At 39.6% G+C, this 19,074-nt stretch overlaps 1 protein-coding gene across 1 annotated transcript; it reads right to left on the minus strand.

The window, feature by feature from the left end:
• Positions 1-317: 317 nt before the first annotated feature.
• Positions 318-17,318, minus strand: TTF1 (transcription termination factor, RNA polymerase I). The gene is made up of 8 exons (XM_006834895.1): positions 16,255-17,318; positions 13,519-13,742; positions 11,456-11,641; positions 9,524-9,602; positions 7,242-7,372; positions 5,654-5,888; positions 1,805-1,894; positions 318-387 (listed from the first exon to the last, which is right to left on the minus strand). Exons 1-8 carry the CDS (start codon positions 17,316-17,318, stop codon positions 318-320), a joined length of 2,079 nt encoding a protein of 692 aa, XP_006834958.1.
• Positions 17,319-19,074: the final 1,756 nt, after the last annotated feature.

A 19,074-nucleotide genomic window follows, 5' to 3' on the forward strand; every position in this document is an offset into this window, starting at 1 on the left:
TGAAACACCGACCTGTGGCTCACAGTTCAGTGCCTATCTTCTAGAGCCTCTGGTGCTTCCATGAAAACCTGGTCAACACAGCAGCTCAGAACATTTAGGAACAGTTCGCTCTTAAAACACTGTATTACACTGTATTTGTTTTCTAGCAACAAGTGATACAAAATTCTGTATGTAGTATGGATTTCAGCCACATGCTTCAAAATCTGTAGGCAGGCATTTACCAAGTCACCTCTTTCTGTTTTCAAAAACATAGCTTATTTTCATTGTTGTTGTATTAAGTCATCTCTTATATTTAGCTTAATATTAAACGAATGGTCTTACCCTATGGCACTGGCAAGATCTTCCCAATCTATTTCATTAGCATCTTCCACGTTTATTTCATACAACCTATGAAAGAAGTAAAAATGTAGTTTTCAGGAAAAAAATCAACATGATGAACATTTTCATGAAGTCATAGAACATCAAGTGCTGGAAGAGACCAGAATTTTTATCCCCTATTACAGCTCTCTCATTACACAGGCCCAGTGAAAAGCCAGCTCTCTTTCTCTGGAGTCCCCTGACTCACACCAAACGATTTTACTTTTTCCTATGCATAGATACAACTTCATCACTGAATGTAGACACAATACTAGCACATCTGTATTTAGCACTTACTATGTGCCAACACTATTAAGTCCTTTATTGTAACTACTGACTCACAGCAATCCTGAAAACCACCTTATGAGGTTGGGGGAGGGGGTTAAACTCATTCTACAAACAAGGAAACCAGAGGAGAGACACTGAACTCATGGTTACATGAACACAGGTGTCAACAACCGGGACCCAGGTCTGGTGGACTTGAGAAGCTCTCCTGGGATCTGCTGCTCTGTGCTACTGCTCTACTCACTGCTGTCGAGTGGATTCCAACTCACAGTGACCCTATGTAGGGTTTTCCAGGCTGTAAATCTTTACGAGAACAGACAGCCTCACCTTTCTCCCACAGAGCAAGTGGCTGGTGGGTTTAAACTGCTGATCTAATAGCAGCCTAGCCCACGGTGCCACCAGGGTACCTTGTGCTGTTTCCCTAAACCAAATCTAAAACCAAACACACTACTATCAAGTCCTTTCTGACTCATACTGACACTAAAGAATTGTAGACACTGACTGTAAATCTTTATGGGAGCAGAGAACCTCATCTTTCTCCCCAAGGAAGGGGAGGGTAGGAAGGCAGAGGATAGCGGTATAACCAGCCAGATCAGTGTGAAGAATCAGGAAACACACCAATGAATTTAAAGAGACCTCATGACAAAGTGCAGGGAGAATTAAACTGGAGCAGGTCATCAGAATCCAAAAGTTTCTTCTGATATATTGCTATTCATTTAACATAAGCTCTTCATCGGCCTGGGCCTCCTGATCTAGCAGCCTTCAGAAAACAGGCCCATGTCTCCCCTTCCCTTGGAGCACTTCAGACTCTGCACGGACCAGGAATGCAAAGATGAGACAAGCAACAGTTGCACCCACAAATGCATACATGAGAGCAGCAAGGCTCTAACTGACCCAATTTTCCAATGGGATGGAAATAAGACATCCAAAGAAGTTTTAAGGACTACAAAAATCACATTGATTATTTCATATGAAACATTTAATTTCATCAACAACAGAGATAGGCACTACCACTCTCAGCATAGTTTAACATGAGTATACAGAAGCTTGAAAGGTAGCAAATTCAAGAGCATACAAGTACAATGAGCTGGAACAGGGATCTGGACTGCACTTTGGCGTTAGAGAGCAGTAGTTAAAATGCCATCAAATACTACTTGTGTACCTTTCAATGAGATTGATTTTTGCCTGCAAGGCGTTGACTCCCCTGTACACATCATGTCCTTTAGTCATCCTTTTGGTTAAGACTTCCATCCTAAGTTAGACAAGAGAATAAGATCACTGACTTTCAGAGGTCAAGTTGCTAGTAAAATCTATCATTTCCCATCTAAACTGCTCTCATTTAGAACCAATTTCCAACTTTTGCAACTCATCACTGCTAGTATTTATGACAATCGAGAATACACGTTGAAAAAAAAAAGAAAATTGATTGTTATGAAGTTGGATGACAAGAAGGACTATGTGTGTGTGTGTGTGCTAGAAAATTTCCACAATAAAAAGTTAAATGGTGGTGTTGGTGGAAGTGCTGGTTATGTGCTGTGAAGTCAGTTCTGACTAACAGCAACCCTGTACAGGGTTTCCGAGGCTGTAAATTGTTACTGGAGCAGAAAACCTCATCTTACTGTCTTAGAGTGACTGGTGGGTTCAAACTGCTGACCCTGGGGTTTGCAGCCTGACTCTTAACCCACTATGCTACCAGGGCTCCTTAACAGGTTAAAGGTGGGAAAATATTAAGTCCATTATGAAGTGCTGAAAGACACTATGTAAACCCACTGTATTTTTGCAACAGATGGACATTGCTCTAATTACCATTACCAACTGTTGGAATGCTAAATTAAGCAAATTAAGTAAAGTGATAAATGATCGGGAGATTCCTCTAGCGCCCAAAACTAATGACTGAAGGAACTGGTTGACTGATATAGCTAAATGAGAGCAGCAATTCAACCTAAAGCAGTAAAAAATTATGTTCCTTGAACAGCAAAATTAGTCTCAATTTGGTTGACTGATCACTTAATTGCTACAATTACATTCTTAATAATGAAGATATATGACACACACACACCATACACAGTAACAGAAGCTGTTGTTCCCACTAATATCTATCATGTATACAGTTTTGAAAGGTTATCATTTAGTGTCATTCCAATGTTACATGACGCCAATGTATGTTGAGGCTTCAAATTTCTCATTTTTCCCCCTATTGCAGGATAATGTGCTGGATCACAAAGTCAGTTTAAACCACAAGGTCGTTGGTTCAAACCCACCTGCTGCTCTTCAGAAACCCTAATCGGGGTCACTATGGGTTGGAATTGACTTGACAGCATTTAAAAAGAACAACAAACTAAAAAAGAAATCTTATAGGTTATCTTATGGTGCAAATTCTGAAGCAGCTGTACCCTTCATCATTCCTTTTAAAAGAAGGGAAATACGTGCATCCTTTTTTAAAAAAGAATATCCTTAAAAAACTACAACAAAAAACTTTTCAAATTTTTATTACAGTGTTGATAAAAGCTTTTATTTTATTATCTTCTTAATGCCATTCTGACTTAACGTCTTAGGATTTTAAAGGGAGTTAATGATCAAAGGTTTTGCTACTCCCATTATATATTTTTTAAAATGTGATATTCTATTTTCTATTTTTATTTGACTGTGGCTGAATATATAACACTTGTCATCTTGATCGTTATATGTGCACAATTCAGTGATGTTAATTATGCTCATCATGTAATGATCTGTTTCTAATTTTTTTCATTATCTTTAACCCTGTCAGTTACTTCCCTCTTTGCATTCTTTTGTTGATACAAAATGGAGGGCCTGCTGAGTCAGGAGCATTTCTGAAATTTTATTACACAGATTTTGATACACCGATTACATGGGACATATATCCCTCTGGAGTCTGGGGTAGGTTCCTTCCTGAAGGCTGCATGGACTGTCAGTGGGAAAGTTGCAGCCCAATAAACCCCAAAATGAGAAGAATGTAGGCAGGCCCTAAATGTCATCAAAGTATTTATAGTACATCAACATCCCTTGAATAGTACCTCCCCATTTCTCTCTTCCCCTAAGCAAAAAAAACCAAACCCTAGTTGTTGAGTCAATTCCTATCCACAGCGATTCATAACAGAGCAGCAATGACTCAAAGGGTTTTCTAGGCTGTAATCTTTACAGAAGCGGATGGCAAGGTTTTTCATTCACAGTACTACTGGTGGGTTCAGACAACCAACCATCAGGTTAGTTGTTGTTGTTGTTGTGAAGTGCCATCGAGTCGGTTCCGACCCATAGTTAGTAGTTGAGCACAAACTATTTGCACCACTCAGGGACTTTCCATCTGTCCCTGGTGACATCTAATAAACTTGGGTCTCTGTGAATTTTCCGATTCTAGGTGGTTCATGCAAGTGGGACTGTATAGTATTTGTCTTTTTGTGAAGCGTTTGTTTCACTCAGCATAATGTTTGCAGGGTTCATTCATAGGGTACCATGTATTAGAACTTCATTTCTCCTCTGTATGACTAACTACAGTTCCATTGTATGGCCATACCACAGTTTGCTTATCCACTCTACCCTTTGGCTACTATGAACAATGCTGCAAAGAACATTGGAGTACACATGATCTGTTTAAATCATTGCTTTCAATTCTTTTGGGTATAGCAATGGAATTGCTGAGTCACATGGTAATTCTATGTTTAACTTTTTGAGGAATTGCCAAACTGTTTCCCATTGCAACTGCACAATTTTGCTATGCTACCAACAATGGATGAGGGTTCCAATTTTTCCACATTCTTGTCAATAACTTGGTATTTGGTGTGGCGCTGTGGGTTAATGCGCCAGACTGCAAAGCAGTTTGAACGGCAAGGTCGGTGGTTCAAGCTCACCAGCAACTCCCTATACAGGGTCGCTATGGGTCGGAATTGACTCGACAGCACTTAACAACAACAACAACAAGTGGGGTGAGACCAGTTGATAGTAATTGGCAGTGGGGTTGCAGTAGTGCCTCTTTGTGACTTTGATCTGTATTTCTCTAATGACTAAAACCACTGAACTTTTAGTGTAAATGTATATTCCAGACCTTTGCCCATTTTTGATCAGCTTTGTTGTTGTTGCTGATGAGTTGTAGGAGTTCTTTATTCTGAATATTAAAACTTTAACAAATACAAGGTGTCTACATTTCTCCCATTTTTTAAGTAGTCTCCTTATTGACAAAGTCCTTTGATGCACAAAAGCCCCAATCTTTTTAAAACATGGACATATCAGTCTCCAACTGAGTTTATAATTCCTAATCTCCTCTTTAGGGGGCACTCTCTGCCCTGATACTACAAAGGCAGAAAGGGCTCTAGTTCCTTCATACAGTACTTAAAGACGACAACAACAACAACAACAACACAACATTATTTGTTCTTTGGATTTCATTTTCCTGAGTGGAGTCTCTTATTAAAATGAACAATTGTCCTACACAAGGATTGTGATGCACATGACCAAGGCATTCTAAAAGTTTGCTCTTAAAAAGAAACCATGTCTACTTTGGATGTCATTCATATTTGAGAATCAGGGATCACCGAGCTCCTTTTATGCATGAGGGGTAGGTTGTGTGTGTGTAAAGTATATGCTTCAGGGATTCATGCTGCAGCTGAACAGCCAGCCCAACCACTGCTCAGGTCTTGGAAAATCTACACCAGGCAAGAACATGCAGCAAGATGGATGGAAAATACCTCCATGTGATTGGTTTAGCTAAAGGAGTTCTAAAATGCCTTCCTCCAGATGAAGATAGAGGAATTGATGGATTACAATCAAAAGCAGCAAGGCACTGATTACCATGCTTGTGTTTTTTCTCCCAAGCATTCGTTTTAATGAATCACAAGAGCTAGTTAAGTGCTAATGAAAATTAGATGCTGAAACGGTTAGAGCAGTGGGGCACAGAGAATTCTTGACATGTGAGATATTCTTAGTAATCTTACGTAGAAATTGTCAAGAGAGAGTATCATCTTGTTGAAATTTATGTTAAGAAAATCTTAAAACTTACCACTTACTTTTACACTGCATCCAATTTCTGGTTTCCACTTTAGCTTCTACTTCTATCCAAGATATTCCCCTGTAGAGTTTTTTCCGAACAACTGATAGGCGGCCTTCAGGATTTTCCTGAAGGCTAGGATCCATCTCATTTAACTCCTGGAGAGACATCTTCTTTAGAAGCACTTGTTCAACGGCCTTGACTAGTTTCCGGGTTTCAGTCTTACTCCAAGTACCGTGATTGACTTCTACAGGTGAAAAAGGACAGTTCCAGAGTTGTTCATCGATTTGCTGTTAATCACAATATTAAAAACTAAACGACAAACTAGGTACTTCTAAGTAGATAATGGTGGATATCTCAATGACTCAAACACAATGGCATGCACTTTAAAATGAAATTACTGAAGTGATAATGGATTCTTTTAAAGGTCAAAAGCCTGACATTATTAAGTAATAATCCTTTCATAAAAGAATGCTTGGTTTGATTTGAACTTCACAAAGTGCAGTTCTTTGGGTTTTTGACAGCAATATCTTCTCTGTGAAATCATGAAACACTTAACTGGGGAAAAAAAGAATAATCAAATGACTTATGATGTATACACGAGCCCTCCCTAAGAAGAGTTCCTAGCATAAAATTAATGGCCACCAATGACAAGAACAGGAGAAAATTGAGGCTTTCTGTTCTTGTAAAGATTTACAGCCTTGGAAACCCTATAAAGGGTGGCTATGGGTCAGAACCAACTCAATGGCATGTTGCAGCAGCAATGAAGCAACACAGCACCTGATGAGAAATTCACCTAGAGAACTTCTGAAGCCAATTGCCTGTGTAGGGTGCCGCTCACAGTCATGCTAATGAAGAGGTCTCAAACAGGTAGTGTGCACCCTACCAGTAATATATAAAAATAGATTTGGTTTGAGAAGAAATAAACAGTAATATCCACTAAGGACTGTCATCTTAAAGCAGTGGGATTTTTTTTTTAATTGTAAAAAAGGTAACCAAGAGAACCTTTTTATGAAGAAGTAAAAAAGGCAGGTAGGAAATCTCTGGTTTAGGGAAAAGTCCCTGTCTAAATAGGCCAACTATGAGATGGATTGGCCAAGTTGCAGCATTGATGGACTCAAGCGCGGCAATAGTAGTGAGATTGGCCCAGGATCTACTGTGCATAAGGTCACTATGAGTTGGGACCGACTCGATGGCACCTAACAACAACAAATAGGCCACCTGAGTTGTATCCTTCCCTCTTTCCCATCTCAAAGTCTTCCTTGCAATTTTAGGGAAGTGACCTCCTCCTCCCAGTCTATCCTGATGACCAGCTTCCTTGGGTAGGGTTCCACTGGGCAGTTAAATTTGTGGTGAAAGTTACTAAACTTCTACCTAAGAGCATGATTAAAAGCAGTCTTGTGAATGAAGTCCACATGGCTTCATGTAGTAAACATGAGGAAATGAAATGATTCAGTATAGAGAATGTCTTTTAAAATGCTAACTCTGCTAGAAGACGAGCCTGAAATAAATTTCTGGACACTGGATTAACTTGTGGGCTGAATCGGATCTGTCGGGGCTGATTTGTTTCCCCGTGTGGATGCTGCAGATGGTCACTTACGACTGCTGATCTGGGAGTACTTCAGGGCAACAGAGAGGCTACTCCGGGCCACCATCTCACCAATTTTCTTCCAATCATTTCCATGGAGGGAATGGTATAGCTTTAACTTCTCAGTATCTCCTTTACTATACCTAAGCAAAAAGGACATCATGTTACAATTCTGAATTAACTACAAGCTGACACACTATATTCTCATTGCAGTACAGTGAGGGCAGTCAGCACACCTGGTTCTAACGCCAGTCCTTCTGATGACTAAGAATGTTCATCACTTCATGTCTCTTCATCTCAACTGTGCTCATCACAATCCCAGCCCAGAGACCTGGCTCAGTCACATGCAGCCAGAAGAAACAGCATCACATGACTTCCCAAAGCCAACCCCAAAGGCTTAGCATTACACGTGCAATAAAACAGTTTTTAAAGGGTCTCACAGCCTGTGCTCTTTACAGTTCAGACACACAGCCTTATTTAATTCTTCTCAACTCTGAGCCCCTGTATCAACGGCTTACAACTTTGATTTTTCTTCTGATAACAAATGACACAGCACAAATAGGATGTGCATTTTAACATTGCTAGAAGGAGCTCTGGTAGCGTAGTGGTTAAGAATTGGGCTGTGAACCTTAAGGTCAGCGGTTTGAAACTACCAGCCACTCCGCAGGAGAAAGATGAGGCTTTCTACTCCCGTAAAGATTTACACCCTCGGAAACCCTGTACAGGGTCGCTATGGGTCAAAATTGACTCAACGGCACTTAACAACAACAACAGACAGGCTTTTATTATTTTAATGAAAATTTCATTCCACTACAATTTAAAAAAATTGCTGAAAAAAATATTTCATTCCACATCCATGTCATAGGTAGAGAAATACATTACCTAGGCTGCCACTATCAGTTTACCAAAATCACTCTTTTTTTAACTAAAAGGACTCTTTCAAGTTGAATTTCAAATGTCATTTCTAGTGAATTTTCTTAAAGCTCTGTCCACAATTGTCTAAACTTGGGGCTTGGGTAAAACACAGTAAGTTTCAGTCTCTCTGTGAGAACTCTTCTCTACAGAAGGCTCTCTTGTTATAAAACATTTTAAAACAGACAAGAAACCAAGGTCATATCAATGCTTGAAGTTAAATAATATGAATGCTTTGGCTTCAAGTCATATAAATGAGTAGAACACAGCTGACCTTGGGGCAGACTGTTGTAATTCACAGGGAGAGAGGGAGAGTAGTGGAGTCAAGAGTTGATGCCTTCGTGCTTACCCTTTTGTCCCTGAGCACAGTGTTTACCCATAGCAGACAAGCTACTTTTTCTTTTAGAACACTGGGTATTTTATTGGGAAGCGATGGGAGGAAGGAAATATAATAACCACATCAAACATTGTCTTGACACTATTGAATCACATGTAAATGATTTAGTACTATTGTTTACCTTACTGGCTCCTTCAAATACCTATAGAATTATGTTAAGTGCTAAGAGGAACATCAAATTGAGAAGGAATGTTTGTGTTCACAAGGAGCTTACAAGCAGGTGGTACTCACAGTGAGTACTAGTAAGAAGGCAGTGCTAAAATAAAGGACAAAGGAAAAACTGACGATTTACAAAAGAGCTTTGTTGTTGTTACGTGCTGTCCAGTCCGTTCGACCCATAGCGACCTTGTATAGGGTTTCCAAGGAGCAGTTTGTTGTTGTTAAGTGCCATGGAGTCGGTTCTGACTCATAGTGACCCTGTATAGGGTTTCCGAGGCTATAAATCTTTATGGGAGCAGAAAGCCTCATCTTTCTCCCACTGAACTGGTAGTTTTGAACTGCTGACCCTGAGGTTAACAACCTGATTTGTAACCACTACGCTACCAGAGTTCCTTAAAAGAGCTTAAAGACCTTAACATTGAAATGGCCTTTGAAGACATACACGTGATGTCATATGGTTTTACACACCAAAGAATCGTCATCATTTTTACTGCAGATTTATCATTATGAACTGCTAACCACAAGGTCGGTGGTTCAAACCCACCAGTCACTCTTTGGAAACCCTACACAGGGTCTATATGAGTTAGAACTGACTGGATGGCACTTAACAATGGTTCCATAAGATAAGCACTGGACTGCAAAACACAAGGTCAGCAGTTCAAGCTCATCAGCTGCTCTGAAGGAGATTGAAAACGCTGCTGAAGCCCTATACAGGGTCGCTATGAGTCTGAACCACCTTGATGGCACTCAACAACATTGTGATTGTTAGTATCACCAGAGTCTAACGAAAATGGTCTTTCTCAAGCTGCTAAGACCTTTTCCTTACCTGCCTTTGTAATTATGGATATCAAACATCTTCTTTGCTCTATAATATACTAGTTTCCAAGGTCGAGCGATGCCCTTGCCTAAGTGAAAAAAAAAAGGTAGTCAGATGGCACACATTTTAAAGGAGGAGCACTTCAGAGCATGGTATGAATAGTCAGATTTATAAAAGTAATTCTAACAAATCCTTGCTGCAAGAACTATTCCCACCCCCTCCACACAAAGGGTAGACAGGTATGGGCAACTTGGACATTGGCTACCCAAAATGGGGGGAGGGATACAAAGGTAAGAAGTGACTAGCTTACAAGCATTCAAGAGGGAACCTAGATCCAAAGGGCGTGGAGGAAGGTAGAGTCTCCAGTGAATAGTATCCAGCCTGTCCAGGAAGGGCTGATGAAACGAAATACAGATGGGTTTCTTGTGATGCAATAGTGAATAATTGTTATCAGGACTGATTGTGAGGGTTGGAAATCTAAAGATGGACATTTTGTAGCAAGGAGGGGAGCGATTAACTTTTCAGTCTAGGAGCGGAGGACCCTAGGACCATCAAGGGAGAAAAGCGGAGAGCGGGATCCTACCCAGAGAAGCAGTGAGGCCTGAGATGGAGGCAGAGAAGATGATGATGAGATGGTGTTGCTGGGGATTTGGGATCCGGAGAGGGAAAGGGGCTGAGGACTGTGGTGGGGTAGTGCAGGATTACAGGGTACACCCTTTGGTTGGGTGAGGATGCATGCATGGGATGGTAACTATGACAATGAAACGACAGATGATAAAATGAATGTAAAACTAATGTTCTCCCATGTAGACTATCACACAATTCACAATAAAACATTTATTTAAAAAAAAAAAAAAGATATTGAGAGCCATAAAAAAAAAAGTAATCCAAAATACACTAAGGTTGGGATTACATATGTTTTGTATAAAGTTTTCTTGGGGAACAAATATGTAAAATACAATTTCTCTTGGAGACCTCCTAACCTAAATGTTTTGTGCCTTGCTGTTGTTGTTATGTGCCATGGAGTCGGTTCCAACTCATAGCGACCCTGTACAGGGTTTCCAAGGCTGTAAATCATCACAGGAGCAGAAAGCCTCATCTTTCTCCCGCGGAACAGCTAGTATTTCGAACTGCTGACCTTGTGGTTCGCAGCCCGATTCGTAACCACTACACTACCAGAGCTCCATGCTTTGTGCCTGTCGTTGTTGTTGTTATGTGCAGTGGAGTCAGAATCGAATCATAGCGACTCTGTACAGGGTTTCCGAAGCTGTAAATCTTTACGGGAGCAGAACGCCTCATCTTTCTCCCGCGGAACAGCTGGTAGTTTCTAACTGCTGACCTTAAGGTTTGCAGTCCAATTCGTAACCACTACGCTACCAGAGCATCTTGTGCCTAGTAGCCCTAAATCTACAAAATTCATGGAAAACACCTTTATAAGGCAAAGTAAATTTAACATAATTTGAAATAAACAAATGCCTAAGAAATTATTTTAAAATTTTAAATTCAAGAGATTTTCTTTCAGTCTAATCCCATGGAACTTTCTAATCATCACTTGCAGGAGGGTTCCAGCTACAAGGCACTCATATGAGTACATTTTAAAAACACAGGAGACCAAGATGTACATAAGAATGTGTTTTGTACAGTACATATAAAATTTAAAAAACAAATTATAAGAAAAAAAAAATCAAAACCATATTATTAAGGAGGAAGAAGATAACTGTTTACATTTTCATAAAATCTACAAAAGCTCTACAGATTTGAAGACAAATTCCCAAAGGTATAGGCCAGCAATAAGAATTCCATTACCCTTAGCAGCAGTTAACATGCACTGAAGGGGCCAGGCATTGTGCCAGGGACTATCTTACTTTTCAGGGGTGATCTTGTTCAGGGTTCTAAGACCGCAGCTACAGTTGGTCAGAGAATGGCCATTTCTAAACTTACCAATGTGCAATCTAAATCCGTATTTCCGCTTTAAGTCAGTGATCACAGATTTCTCCTGTGGATATCTGTCAGTGTGTAGCAGCTTGTCTGCAGTTTCAATTCCTGTCAAGGACAGAAATTCTTGCACATTTTCCTCTAATTGTTTATTCTCCTTAATAGAAAACTTCCCAAATTTAATAGAAACACCTAGGATTTGAAGAGAGAAATTATATTAGCAATACTGAAAAACAGCAAGCCCACAAGTTGGTCTTTAGTCAGCAATTACGACACAATATACCATCCCTGCCTTCTTCTTCTCGGGAAACAAGTCTTGCTAACGAACCTGAGTCTTCATTCTCTTATACCCTGTGTATGGACCCAGCCCCTTTTAAGTTTCACTGGCGCCACATCGGTACCCCCCAAACTACCTCTGGTCATCCTATTCTAAAGTCATATAGTTATTTCTTCAGAAATGTTTTTAAACATTTATTTAAAAAATCTTATGGTGGCAAAATTTATTTAACATAAAATTGGTCGTTTTATGGGTAAAATTCAGTGGCATAATTACATTCATAATTGTGCAACCATCATCCCACATAGAAACTCAGCATTCCTTTTCCAATAACTCCATTTCCCTCTCCTAGCCACCCTAGTAAATACTCACCTACTTTTTGTCTCTATGAATCAACCTATTATAAATATTTCACGTAAGTGGGATCATACAGTATTTGTCCTTTCATTTCTGATTTACTTTGCTCAGCAGGTATCAGGACTTCATTTCTCCTATGGCCAAATAACATTCCATTGTTTGGCTATACCACAATTTGCTTATCTACTTACTACTGAAGAACAGTTAGGATGTGTCTATCTTTTGGCTATTGTGAATCATGTTGCAATTAACATAATCTCTTTGAATGACTGCTTTCAGCTCTTTTAGTTATATACCCAGGAAAGAAAATGCTGCCTCATATGGTAATTTTATGCTTAATTTTTTGAGGGACGGCCATACTGGTTTCCACAGTGGTTGCATCATTTTACATTCCTACCAGCAATTCATGTTGTTATTATTAAGTGCCGTGGAGTCAGTTCTGACCCATGGTGGTGGTGGTGGTGCTGATGTGCCATGGAGTAAGTTCCAACTCACAGCAACCCTGTACAGGGTTTCCGAGGCTGTCAATCTTCACGGAAGCAGAGAGCCTCATCTTTCTCCCACGGAACAGCTGGTAGTTTCAAACTGCTGACCTTGAAGCTAGCAGCCTGACTCATAACCACTACCCTACCAGAGCTCCTTCTCTGACCCATAGTGACTCTGTATAGTGTTTCTGAGGAATGACTGGTGAGCTTGAACTGCAGACATTGTGGTTCAAATTGACTTTGCAGTCCAGCACATTAACCTGCAGCACCAAGACTCCAATGTATGAGGCATCCAATTTTCCCATGTTGGCCAACACTTATTTTGCTTGTTTTCATTTTAAAATAAATAATAGCGTGTGGTGCTGTGGGTTAATTCATCAGACTACAAAGCCATTTGAACTGCAATGTTGGTGGTTCAAGCTCACCAACTCTTCCTCGGAAACCCTCCACAGGGTTGCTATGGATCGGGACCGACTTGACGGCACTTAACAAAAAAGTAATAAATGCACATAAAAAACTCAAACCTTGTTGAAAACAAGTTTAAAAGAAGGGTTTCTTGGATGGGGAGACTGGACAAATGGAAACAGCCTAGGGAGAAAACAGGGACCGAGCTGCTAATAGTGAGAGGATCGCAACATTGTAACTAAACTCTGTGTAAGAACTAGTGATTGGAAAACTAACTTGCTATGTAAAGTTTCACTTTAAACACAACAAAATGCACACACAAAAAAGAAGCTTCCTTTTACTTCCCTCAACCATATTCTTCCTCATTCCTCTTCCTTGCTTCCTGTGCCAGACGTTAAGCAAAGAAGAAAATTAGTACACTTAATTTTGCCAATGTTAGAGTTCTCATAAAAACTGTGGTAAGTGAACGGATAAATTTTCATTATTCACAAAAGAAAATCAAGTGTTCAGTTTCGTGAAAAGTTATTAAAGTTCTGTCAGCTTACCTTCTGCTTTAAATTCTTTAAACCGTTCCAAGTCATCCCGATACATCCGCTTAATAGTAGTGGCAGCCCTTTCCTTAATATTAGGAATAAATTCTTGGAGCTGTTTCACGGCAGAACCCAAATCTACATCAGAATCATCAGAATTTCTTGAGTCTTCAGATAAACATGTTTCAGAATGTCTAGATGGTTCTAAATTGCTTTCTTCTTCACTTGTGGATTCTAACCTAAGGGATAAAAACAAAATGGGATTGTCCTTGTTGTTGTTATGTGCCGCGGAGTCGGTTCCGACCCATAGCGACCCTGTACAGGGTTTCCGAGGCTGTAAATCTTTACGGGAGCAGAACGCCTCATCTTTCTCCCATGGAACAGCTGGTAGTTTCGAACCACTACACTACCAGAGCTCCTGGGGCTGTCCTAGAATCTTTTAACCTCTCTCCTTAAAAAGAGCGTTACTTAGACAACTAAAGAGTGTGTACAAGGGATCATAGAGCTGATTTAGTCCATGATTTGCAATCCCTTTCATGAAATTTTGGTTACCTGCATAAATCTCACTGACTTCCTCTATAGAGAGTAAATGTGAGGCTCCAAGCCCTATTTCAGGGCTATTATTTTTTTAAACCATAGCTATAATGTACCTAGTTTTAAAAAATCAAATAGCTCTAGAATGAAAATCTGTCATTCAGTCCCATCTCTCATCACCTTCCAGAGGCCACCACTTTGAACTTTTAATTTTGGTACATCCTTCCCCACTGGTTTTATACTTACAAATGTCTTAATAATTTGCTTGTTTACTATTTCTCAAGTTTTAAAAAAAGGTACTGATTTTCTAATAAGTGTCAGCCCTCTTTTGCCCCCACTGTCGCTCACACACTCTTAGATCCTTACAATGTGTTAAGCTTTAAAACAAACTGGTTAATAATAATTGGTTAAATCAACATTCAGGGTTTGCATTACTAACATGGTTATCACTATTATTCTTATTGGAGCCATGTGAGACAGTAGGGGTCCAGCTGTTTATGCCGTAGTTAATAATGACTACTTCCACTTTGCTTACGTTTCTATGTGTTCTACTCTGTCATACAGATTCATCATGACAGAATACAACAGCTGGGTTTCCTAAACTGCAATCTTTATGGGTGTGGTGCTGTGGGTTAATGCACTGGACCACAAGGTCGGTTTGAACTGCAGGGTTGGTGGTTCAAACTCACCAGCAGGTCCTCAGAAACCCTATATAGGGTCACTACAGGTTGGAACTGACTCAACAGGACTTAACAACAACATTTATGGGAACAGAGCACCAAGTCTTTTCTTCCACAGAGTGACTGGTGGGTTAGAACCTCCCTTTCGTTGAGTGGCAGAGTGCTTAACTGTTGTGCCATTACAAATTCACCCCTAAACTCTCTGCACCCCTAAATTCTCTGCCAGAGGCCTACATCTTCTCCGTATGTTCAAACACTGGCTAACCTGTCAGACTACAAACTAAAAATACTGTGTGCATTTGTCTAAGCAAAGAGTCACCAACTTTCAGAGGGCTTACAGTCCAATAAAAGAGAAGAACCACAACCCCAGAATATTCTTCACTCGTGATCAGTGGTCTAAAAACATCCCTGATAACACAGAGGATGACATGAGTGAGCCCTTAAAACAAACCAAGCCAAACCCAACCCAACCCACTGCTGTCAAGTTGATTCTGACTGATAGTGAACATATGTTGTTGTGCTGTCGAGTCGGTTCCGACCCATAGCCACCCTCTATGAGGTTCCCAAGGAGGAGCTGGTGAGCGTGAACTGCCAACATGGCAGTCTGATGCATTAACCCACAGCACCACACCAGGACTCCTAGTGACCATCTAGGATAGAGTAAAACTACTCAATCAGATCTCCAAGGTTGTCAATCTTTGTGGAAGCTGACTATCACACCTTTCTCCAGAGTGGGTTTCAACCGCTGGTCTTGTGGTTAGTAGTCATGACCTTTAACATAAAGTAACTATTAAAAATAGGAAGAAAACTTTACCTCAAGTCTTAGGAACTATGAGATAATGGAGTTTACAAAAATACCTCAGCCTTTATTTATCAGTATATTTAAATAATTATACAAATATTTAAATTTAGTAGAATTAGTAAAATCCCAATTCATTTTTTTTTTACTGTTCTAAAATATTCTCATCATTATATACCTAATCTTTTCTTTTATCTGTATGCATATGTTGTTGTTGTGAAGAGCCTTAGAGTCAGTTCCAACTCGTAGGAACTCTGTACAGGGTTTCCAAGAAATAGCTGGTAGGCTTGAACCACTGACCTTATGGTTAGCAGTCCAGTGATTATCTTACAGGGCCACACAAGGAGACCTATATGCATGTTATTGTTGTTGTTAAATGCTATCGAGTCAGTTCTGACTCAAAGCAACCCAGTACAGGGATTCCAAGGAGCAGTTGGTGGATTTGAACTCCCAACCTTGTGATTCACAGTCCAGTGATTTGGGGGCTTTTAAACTTTTAAAAGTTACTCATTGAATTTAAGATCTAATCTAGTTCCTAACTGCTTATCAATTTCATAAGTAAAGATAATTATGCTACATACCAAGTTTGGACAGTTCAATGTACACACAGTTCTGTACATTTCAGGGTCTATTGCTTTAATTCCTGTCATTTAATATGTATGTGCTGAATCAAGTGGCCAAGGACAGAATTCATACAAAAGCTGTATACCAATAGAAGGCATACAGTTCCGACTTTACCTCTGAACTTCTTCCACATATGTTTCTTCTGAATGGGACTTGGTTTTCTTCTTTTTTGTCCTGGGCTTCATACTTTCTTCAATCAACGTCCCCTCGCCTGTCAGTGAATCATCACCTTCCAGATCTCTATGTGTGTTCTCAGAGTTCTTATTAAGCACTGAAAAATCAGCACCAGATCCAACAGCAGTTTCCACAAAAGACCTTCGCTTCCTTTTCTTAGACTTTCTCTTTGTACCGTTGGAGTCCTTGATCCCTGTAAGTGCATTACTGCCTTCTACAGTACCGATCTCACCGATGATTTGTGATCCTTCAGAATATACGTTCTCAAGACCCTCTGGCATGGTCAGCGCCTCAAACCCTGGGCTATTTGAAATCTTCTTCTTCTTCTTTTTTTTCTTAGATTTTTTTTTATCAGCAGATACTAAGAGTTCTGGAATTTCTCTTTGTAGGTCCACAGAGAGCAGGGATTCCTGCTCCTGTGATTCCGACTGGTGTAAGGCAATGCTGGCATGTGGGCTTTCCTGGCTATCACAGGATGTTCCTGTCTGATGATGTTTTTTATGCTTTTTTCTTCTAACTTTATTATGCAGTTCTTCTGACTCATTTTTATATGACTTCAGAACTGTAGGAAGTTCATTTGCTTCAGGTTCTTTTCTTGACTTTTGTTTCTTGTTCAGACGACCATGAATGACATCATTATCCTTTCTAAAATTCTCTGGTGTGTTCTCAATATTTTCTTTATTTACATGGACATATGCAATACCCGTCTCTTTGTCTACCCCTAAAGCATGTTTTTTCTTCTTTTTCTTCTTTTTGAGTGTTGAAATGGCCGTTGCAATCTCTTGACAAGTTTCTGAACTGTTCACAGGAGAAGAAATGAGATGCTGTTTATTTTTTTTCTTCTTTTTCTTCTTAGTTATTTGAGACTGTTCATTTGCCAGGCAGGAACCTTTGAAACTTATACTGGAACACTCCTGATGTCTTTCCTTATCTACCGAGTGTTTTTTCTTTTTCTTCTTAATAGCTGGAGTGTGGATATCATATCTGGTTGATTTTCCATCCATTTTCTTCCTACAGGGAAAGTTGACAACAATGATTCATTTATTTTTGTGGTAAAATACAAGAGGGCTTAAAAAAGTCTGGAAAAATTTCCTTTAATTCCATTTTCCCACAAATGTTTTGAAGCTTATATATATATAACATATATATATACACACACACACATATATGTATAATAAAACACTTGACATCTCAACCATTTTATGTATATAATTCAGTGATACAAACACTTACCATGTTGTGTAACCATCACCATAATTTTTTCCAAATTTTTCATTATGCTTAACAGAAACTTGTTAAGTGCCATTGAGTCAGTTCCCACTCATACCGATCCTGTATAAGGTTTACAAGAAGCAGCTGGTGGTTTGAACCACTGGCCTTGCATTTAGCAGTCCAGTGTTTATCCTACAGTGTCACACCAGGACCCTAGCGCCCCTAAAACAATGCCCTCCACATCCCCCCCTTTCCATCTGCACCTGATAATCATCATAAACTTTGGTTTCTATGTATTTGCCTATTCTAGATATGTCATTTAAGTAGGATCATACAGTATTTGTCCTTTGGAGTCTGATTCTTCCACAAAGCATAACATTTCCAAGTTTCAAGCATGTATCAGGACTTCATTTCTGGCTGGGAAATATTTCATTGTATAGATATATCACATTTAGTTTATCCATTCATATGGTGATGGACATTGACTTATTTTTCCAAAGCATTTTAAACATTAGCCTGAGGGGGGCGAGAATCACAGAAAAATGAAAATACATAACTGGACTCATTCATGATTGTTAAATGCACTGTAACTCACTCTGGTCCACTGCTCTCATAATATAGAAAGAACACTGAAAAACGAACAACAGTGTCTGGTGCAATCAAGCCTGTGGCATCTCACCCTCCCAACTCTGCTCCAGTCAAATGGACCTTTTTTGGTTTCTCAAACATGCCATGAACTTTTCCTTGGCCCAGGGTCTTAGTCTGTACAGTTCCCTATGCCTGGGGCCCTCTCTGCCCCCTCATCTGGCTTGCTAGCATCCTTTAGAGCTTGGCTCAAACATTACTTCCTTTGAAAAGCTTTCCCTGACTCCTTGAACTCAGCCATTCCCCAACTTACATTCTTTCCTTGCAAGCATTGTCATTTTTGTAGCATTCAGATGAACTGAAATTTAAATATATGCTATACATCTAAGTAATATCTGTCTTTTCTGCTAAAAAGTAAACTCTTAAGAGAAAAGGCAATTCGATTCTCTTATTCCCCAATACCTGTACCACCTATAAGCCAAGTGGCAGGACACCATTAGAGTGCACACTATGTGGTGTGTGCATGTTTGTGTGTTGCATATCCATCAACTCAAACCAAAATACTGTTCTTTTGAGACACATGCTGGTGGGATAGGCTGGTGGCGGGTCTTGTTAATATCCACCAGAGAGTCAAAATGCTGTAATATGCTGGAATATATTTTTTAATTAGGCTTCACAATTAGCCATATATTCCATACCCTTCTACTCCTGACTCTTCATACTTCTCTGTTGCTCCAGGTGAACAGAGACTGATTGTAGTAATTTGGAGGGCTGCTTGCAAGCTTTTTTTTTCTTTTGAGTTTTTATTGGGGATTGAGTGAAAGTTTACAGGGCAGATTATCAGTTTTACATTCAACAAATCATACAATTTGTTTCTTAACAATGATTAAATGATTACAATCCCCTCCATGTACCATTGGTTAACAGTATTTCTCTCTATTCACTGTAGCTTTTTTTTTTTTT

This window comes from Chrysochloris asiatica, unplaced genomic scaffold, assembly GCF_000296735.1.
Source record: "Chrysochloris asiatica unplaced genomic scaffold, ChrAsi1.0 scaffold00014, whole genome shotgun sequence".
In the NCBI taxonomy this organism is placed as follows: Eukaryota; Metazoa; Chordata; class Mammalia; order Afrosoricida; family Chrysochloridae; genus Chrysochloris; species Chrysochloris asiatica.

Coding starts and splice junctions, on each gene's coding strand:
- TTF1 (XM_006834895.1), bottom strand. CDS start 17,318: ATGGATGGAAAATCAACCAGATATGATATCCACACTCCAGCTATTAAG. Junction 13,743..16,254: donor TATGTGGAAGAAGTTCAGAG/GTAAAGTCGGAA, acceptor TTTATCCCTTAG/GTTAGAATCCACAAGTGAAG. Junction 9,603..11,455: donor CGGATTTAGATTGCACATTG/GTAAGTTTAGAA, acceptor TTTTTCACTTAG/GCAAGGGCATCGCTCGACCT.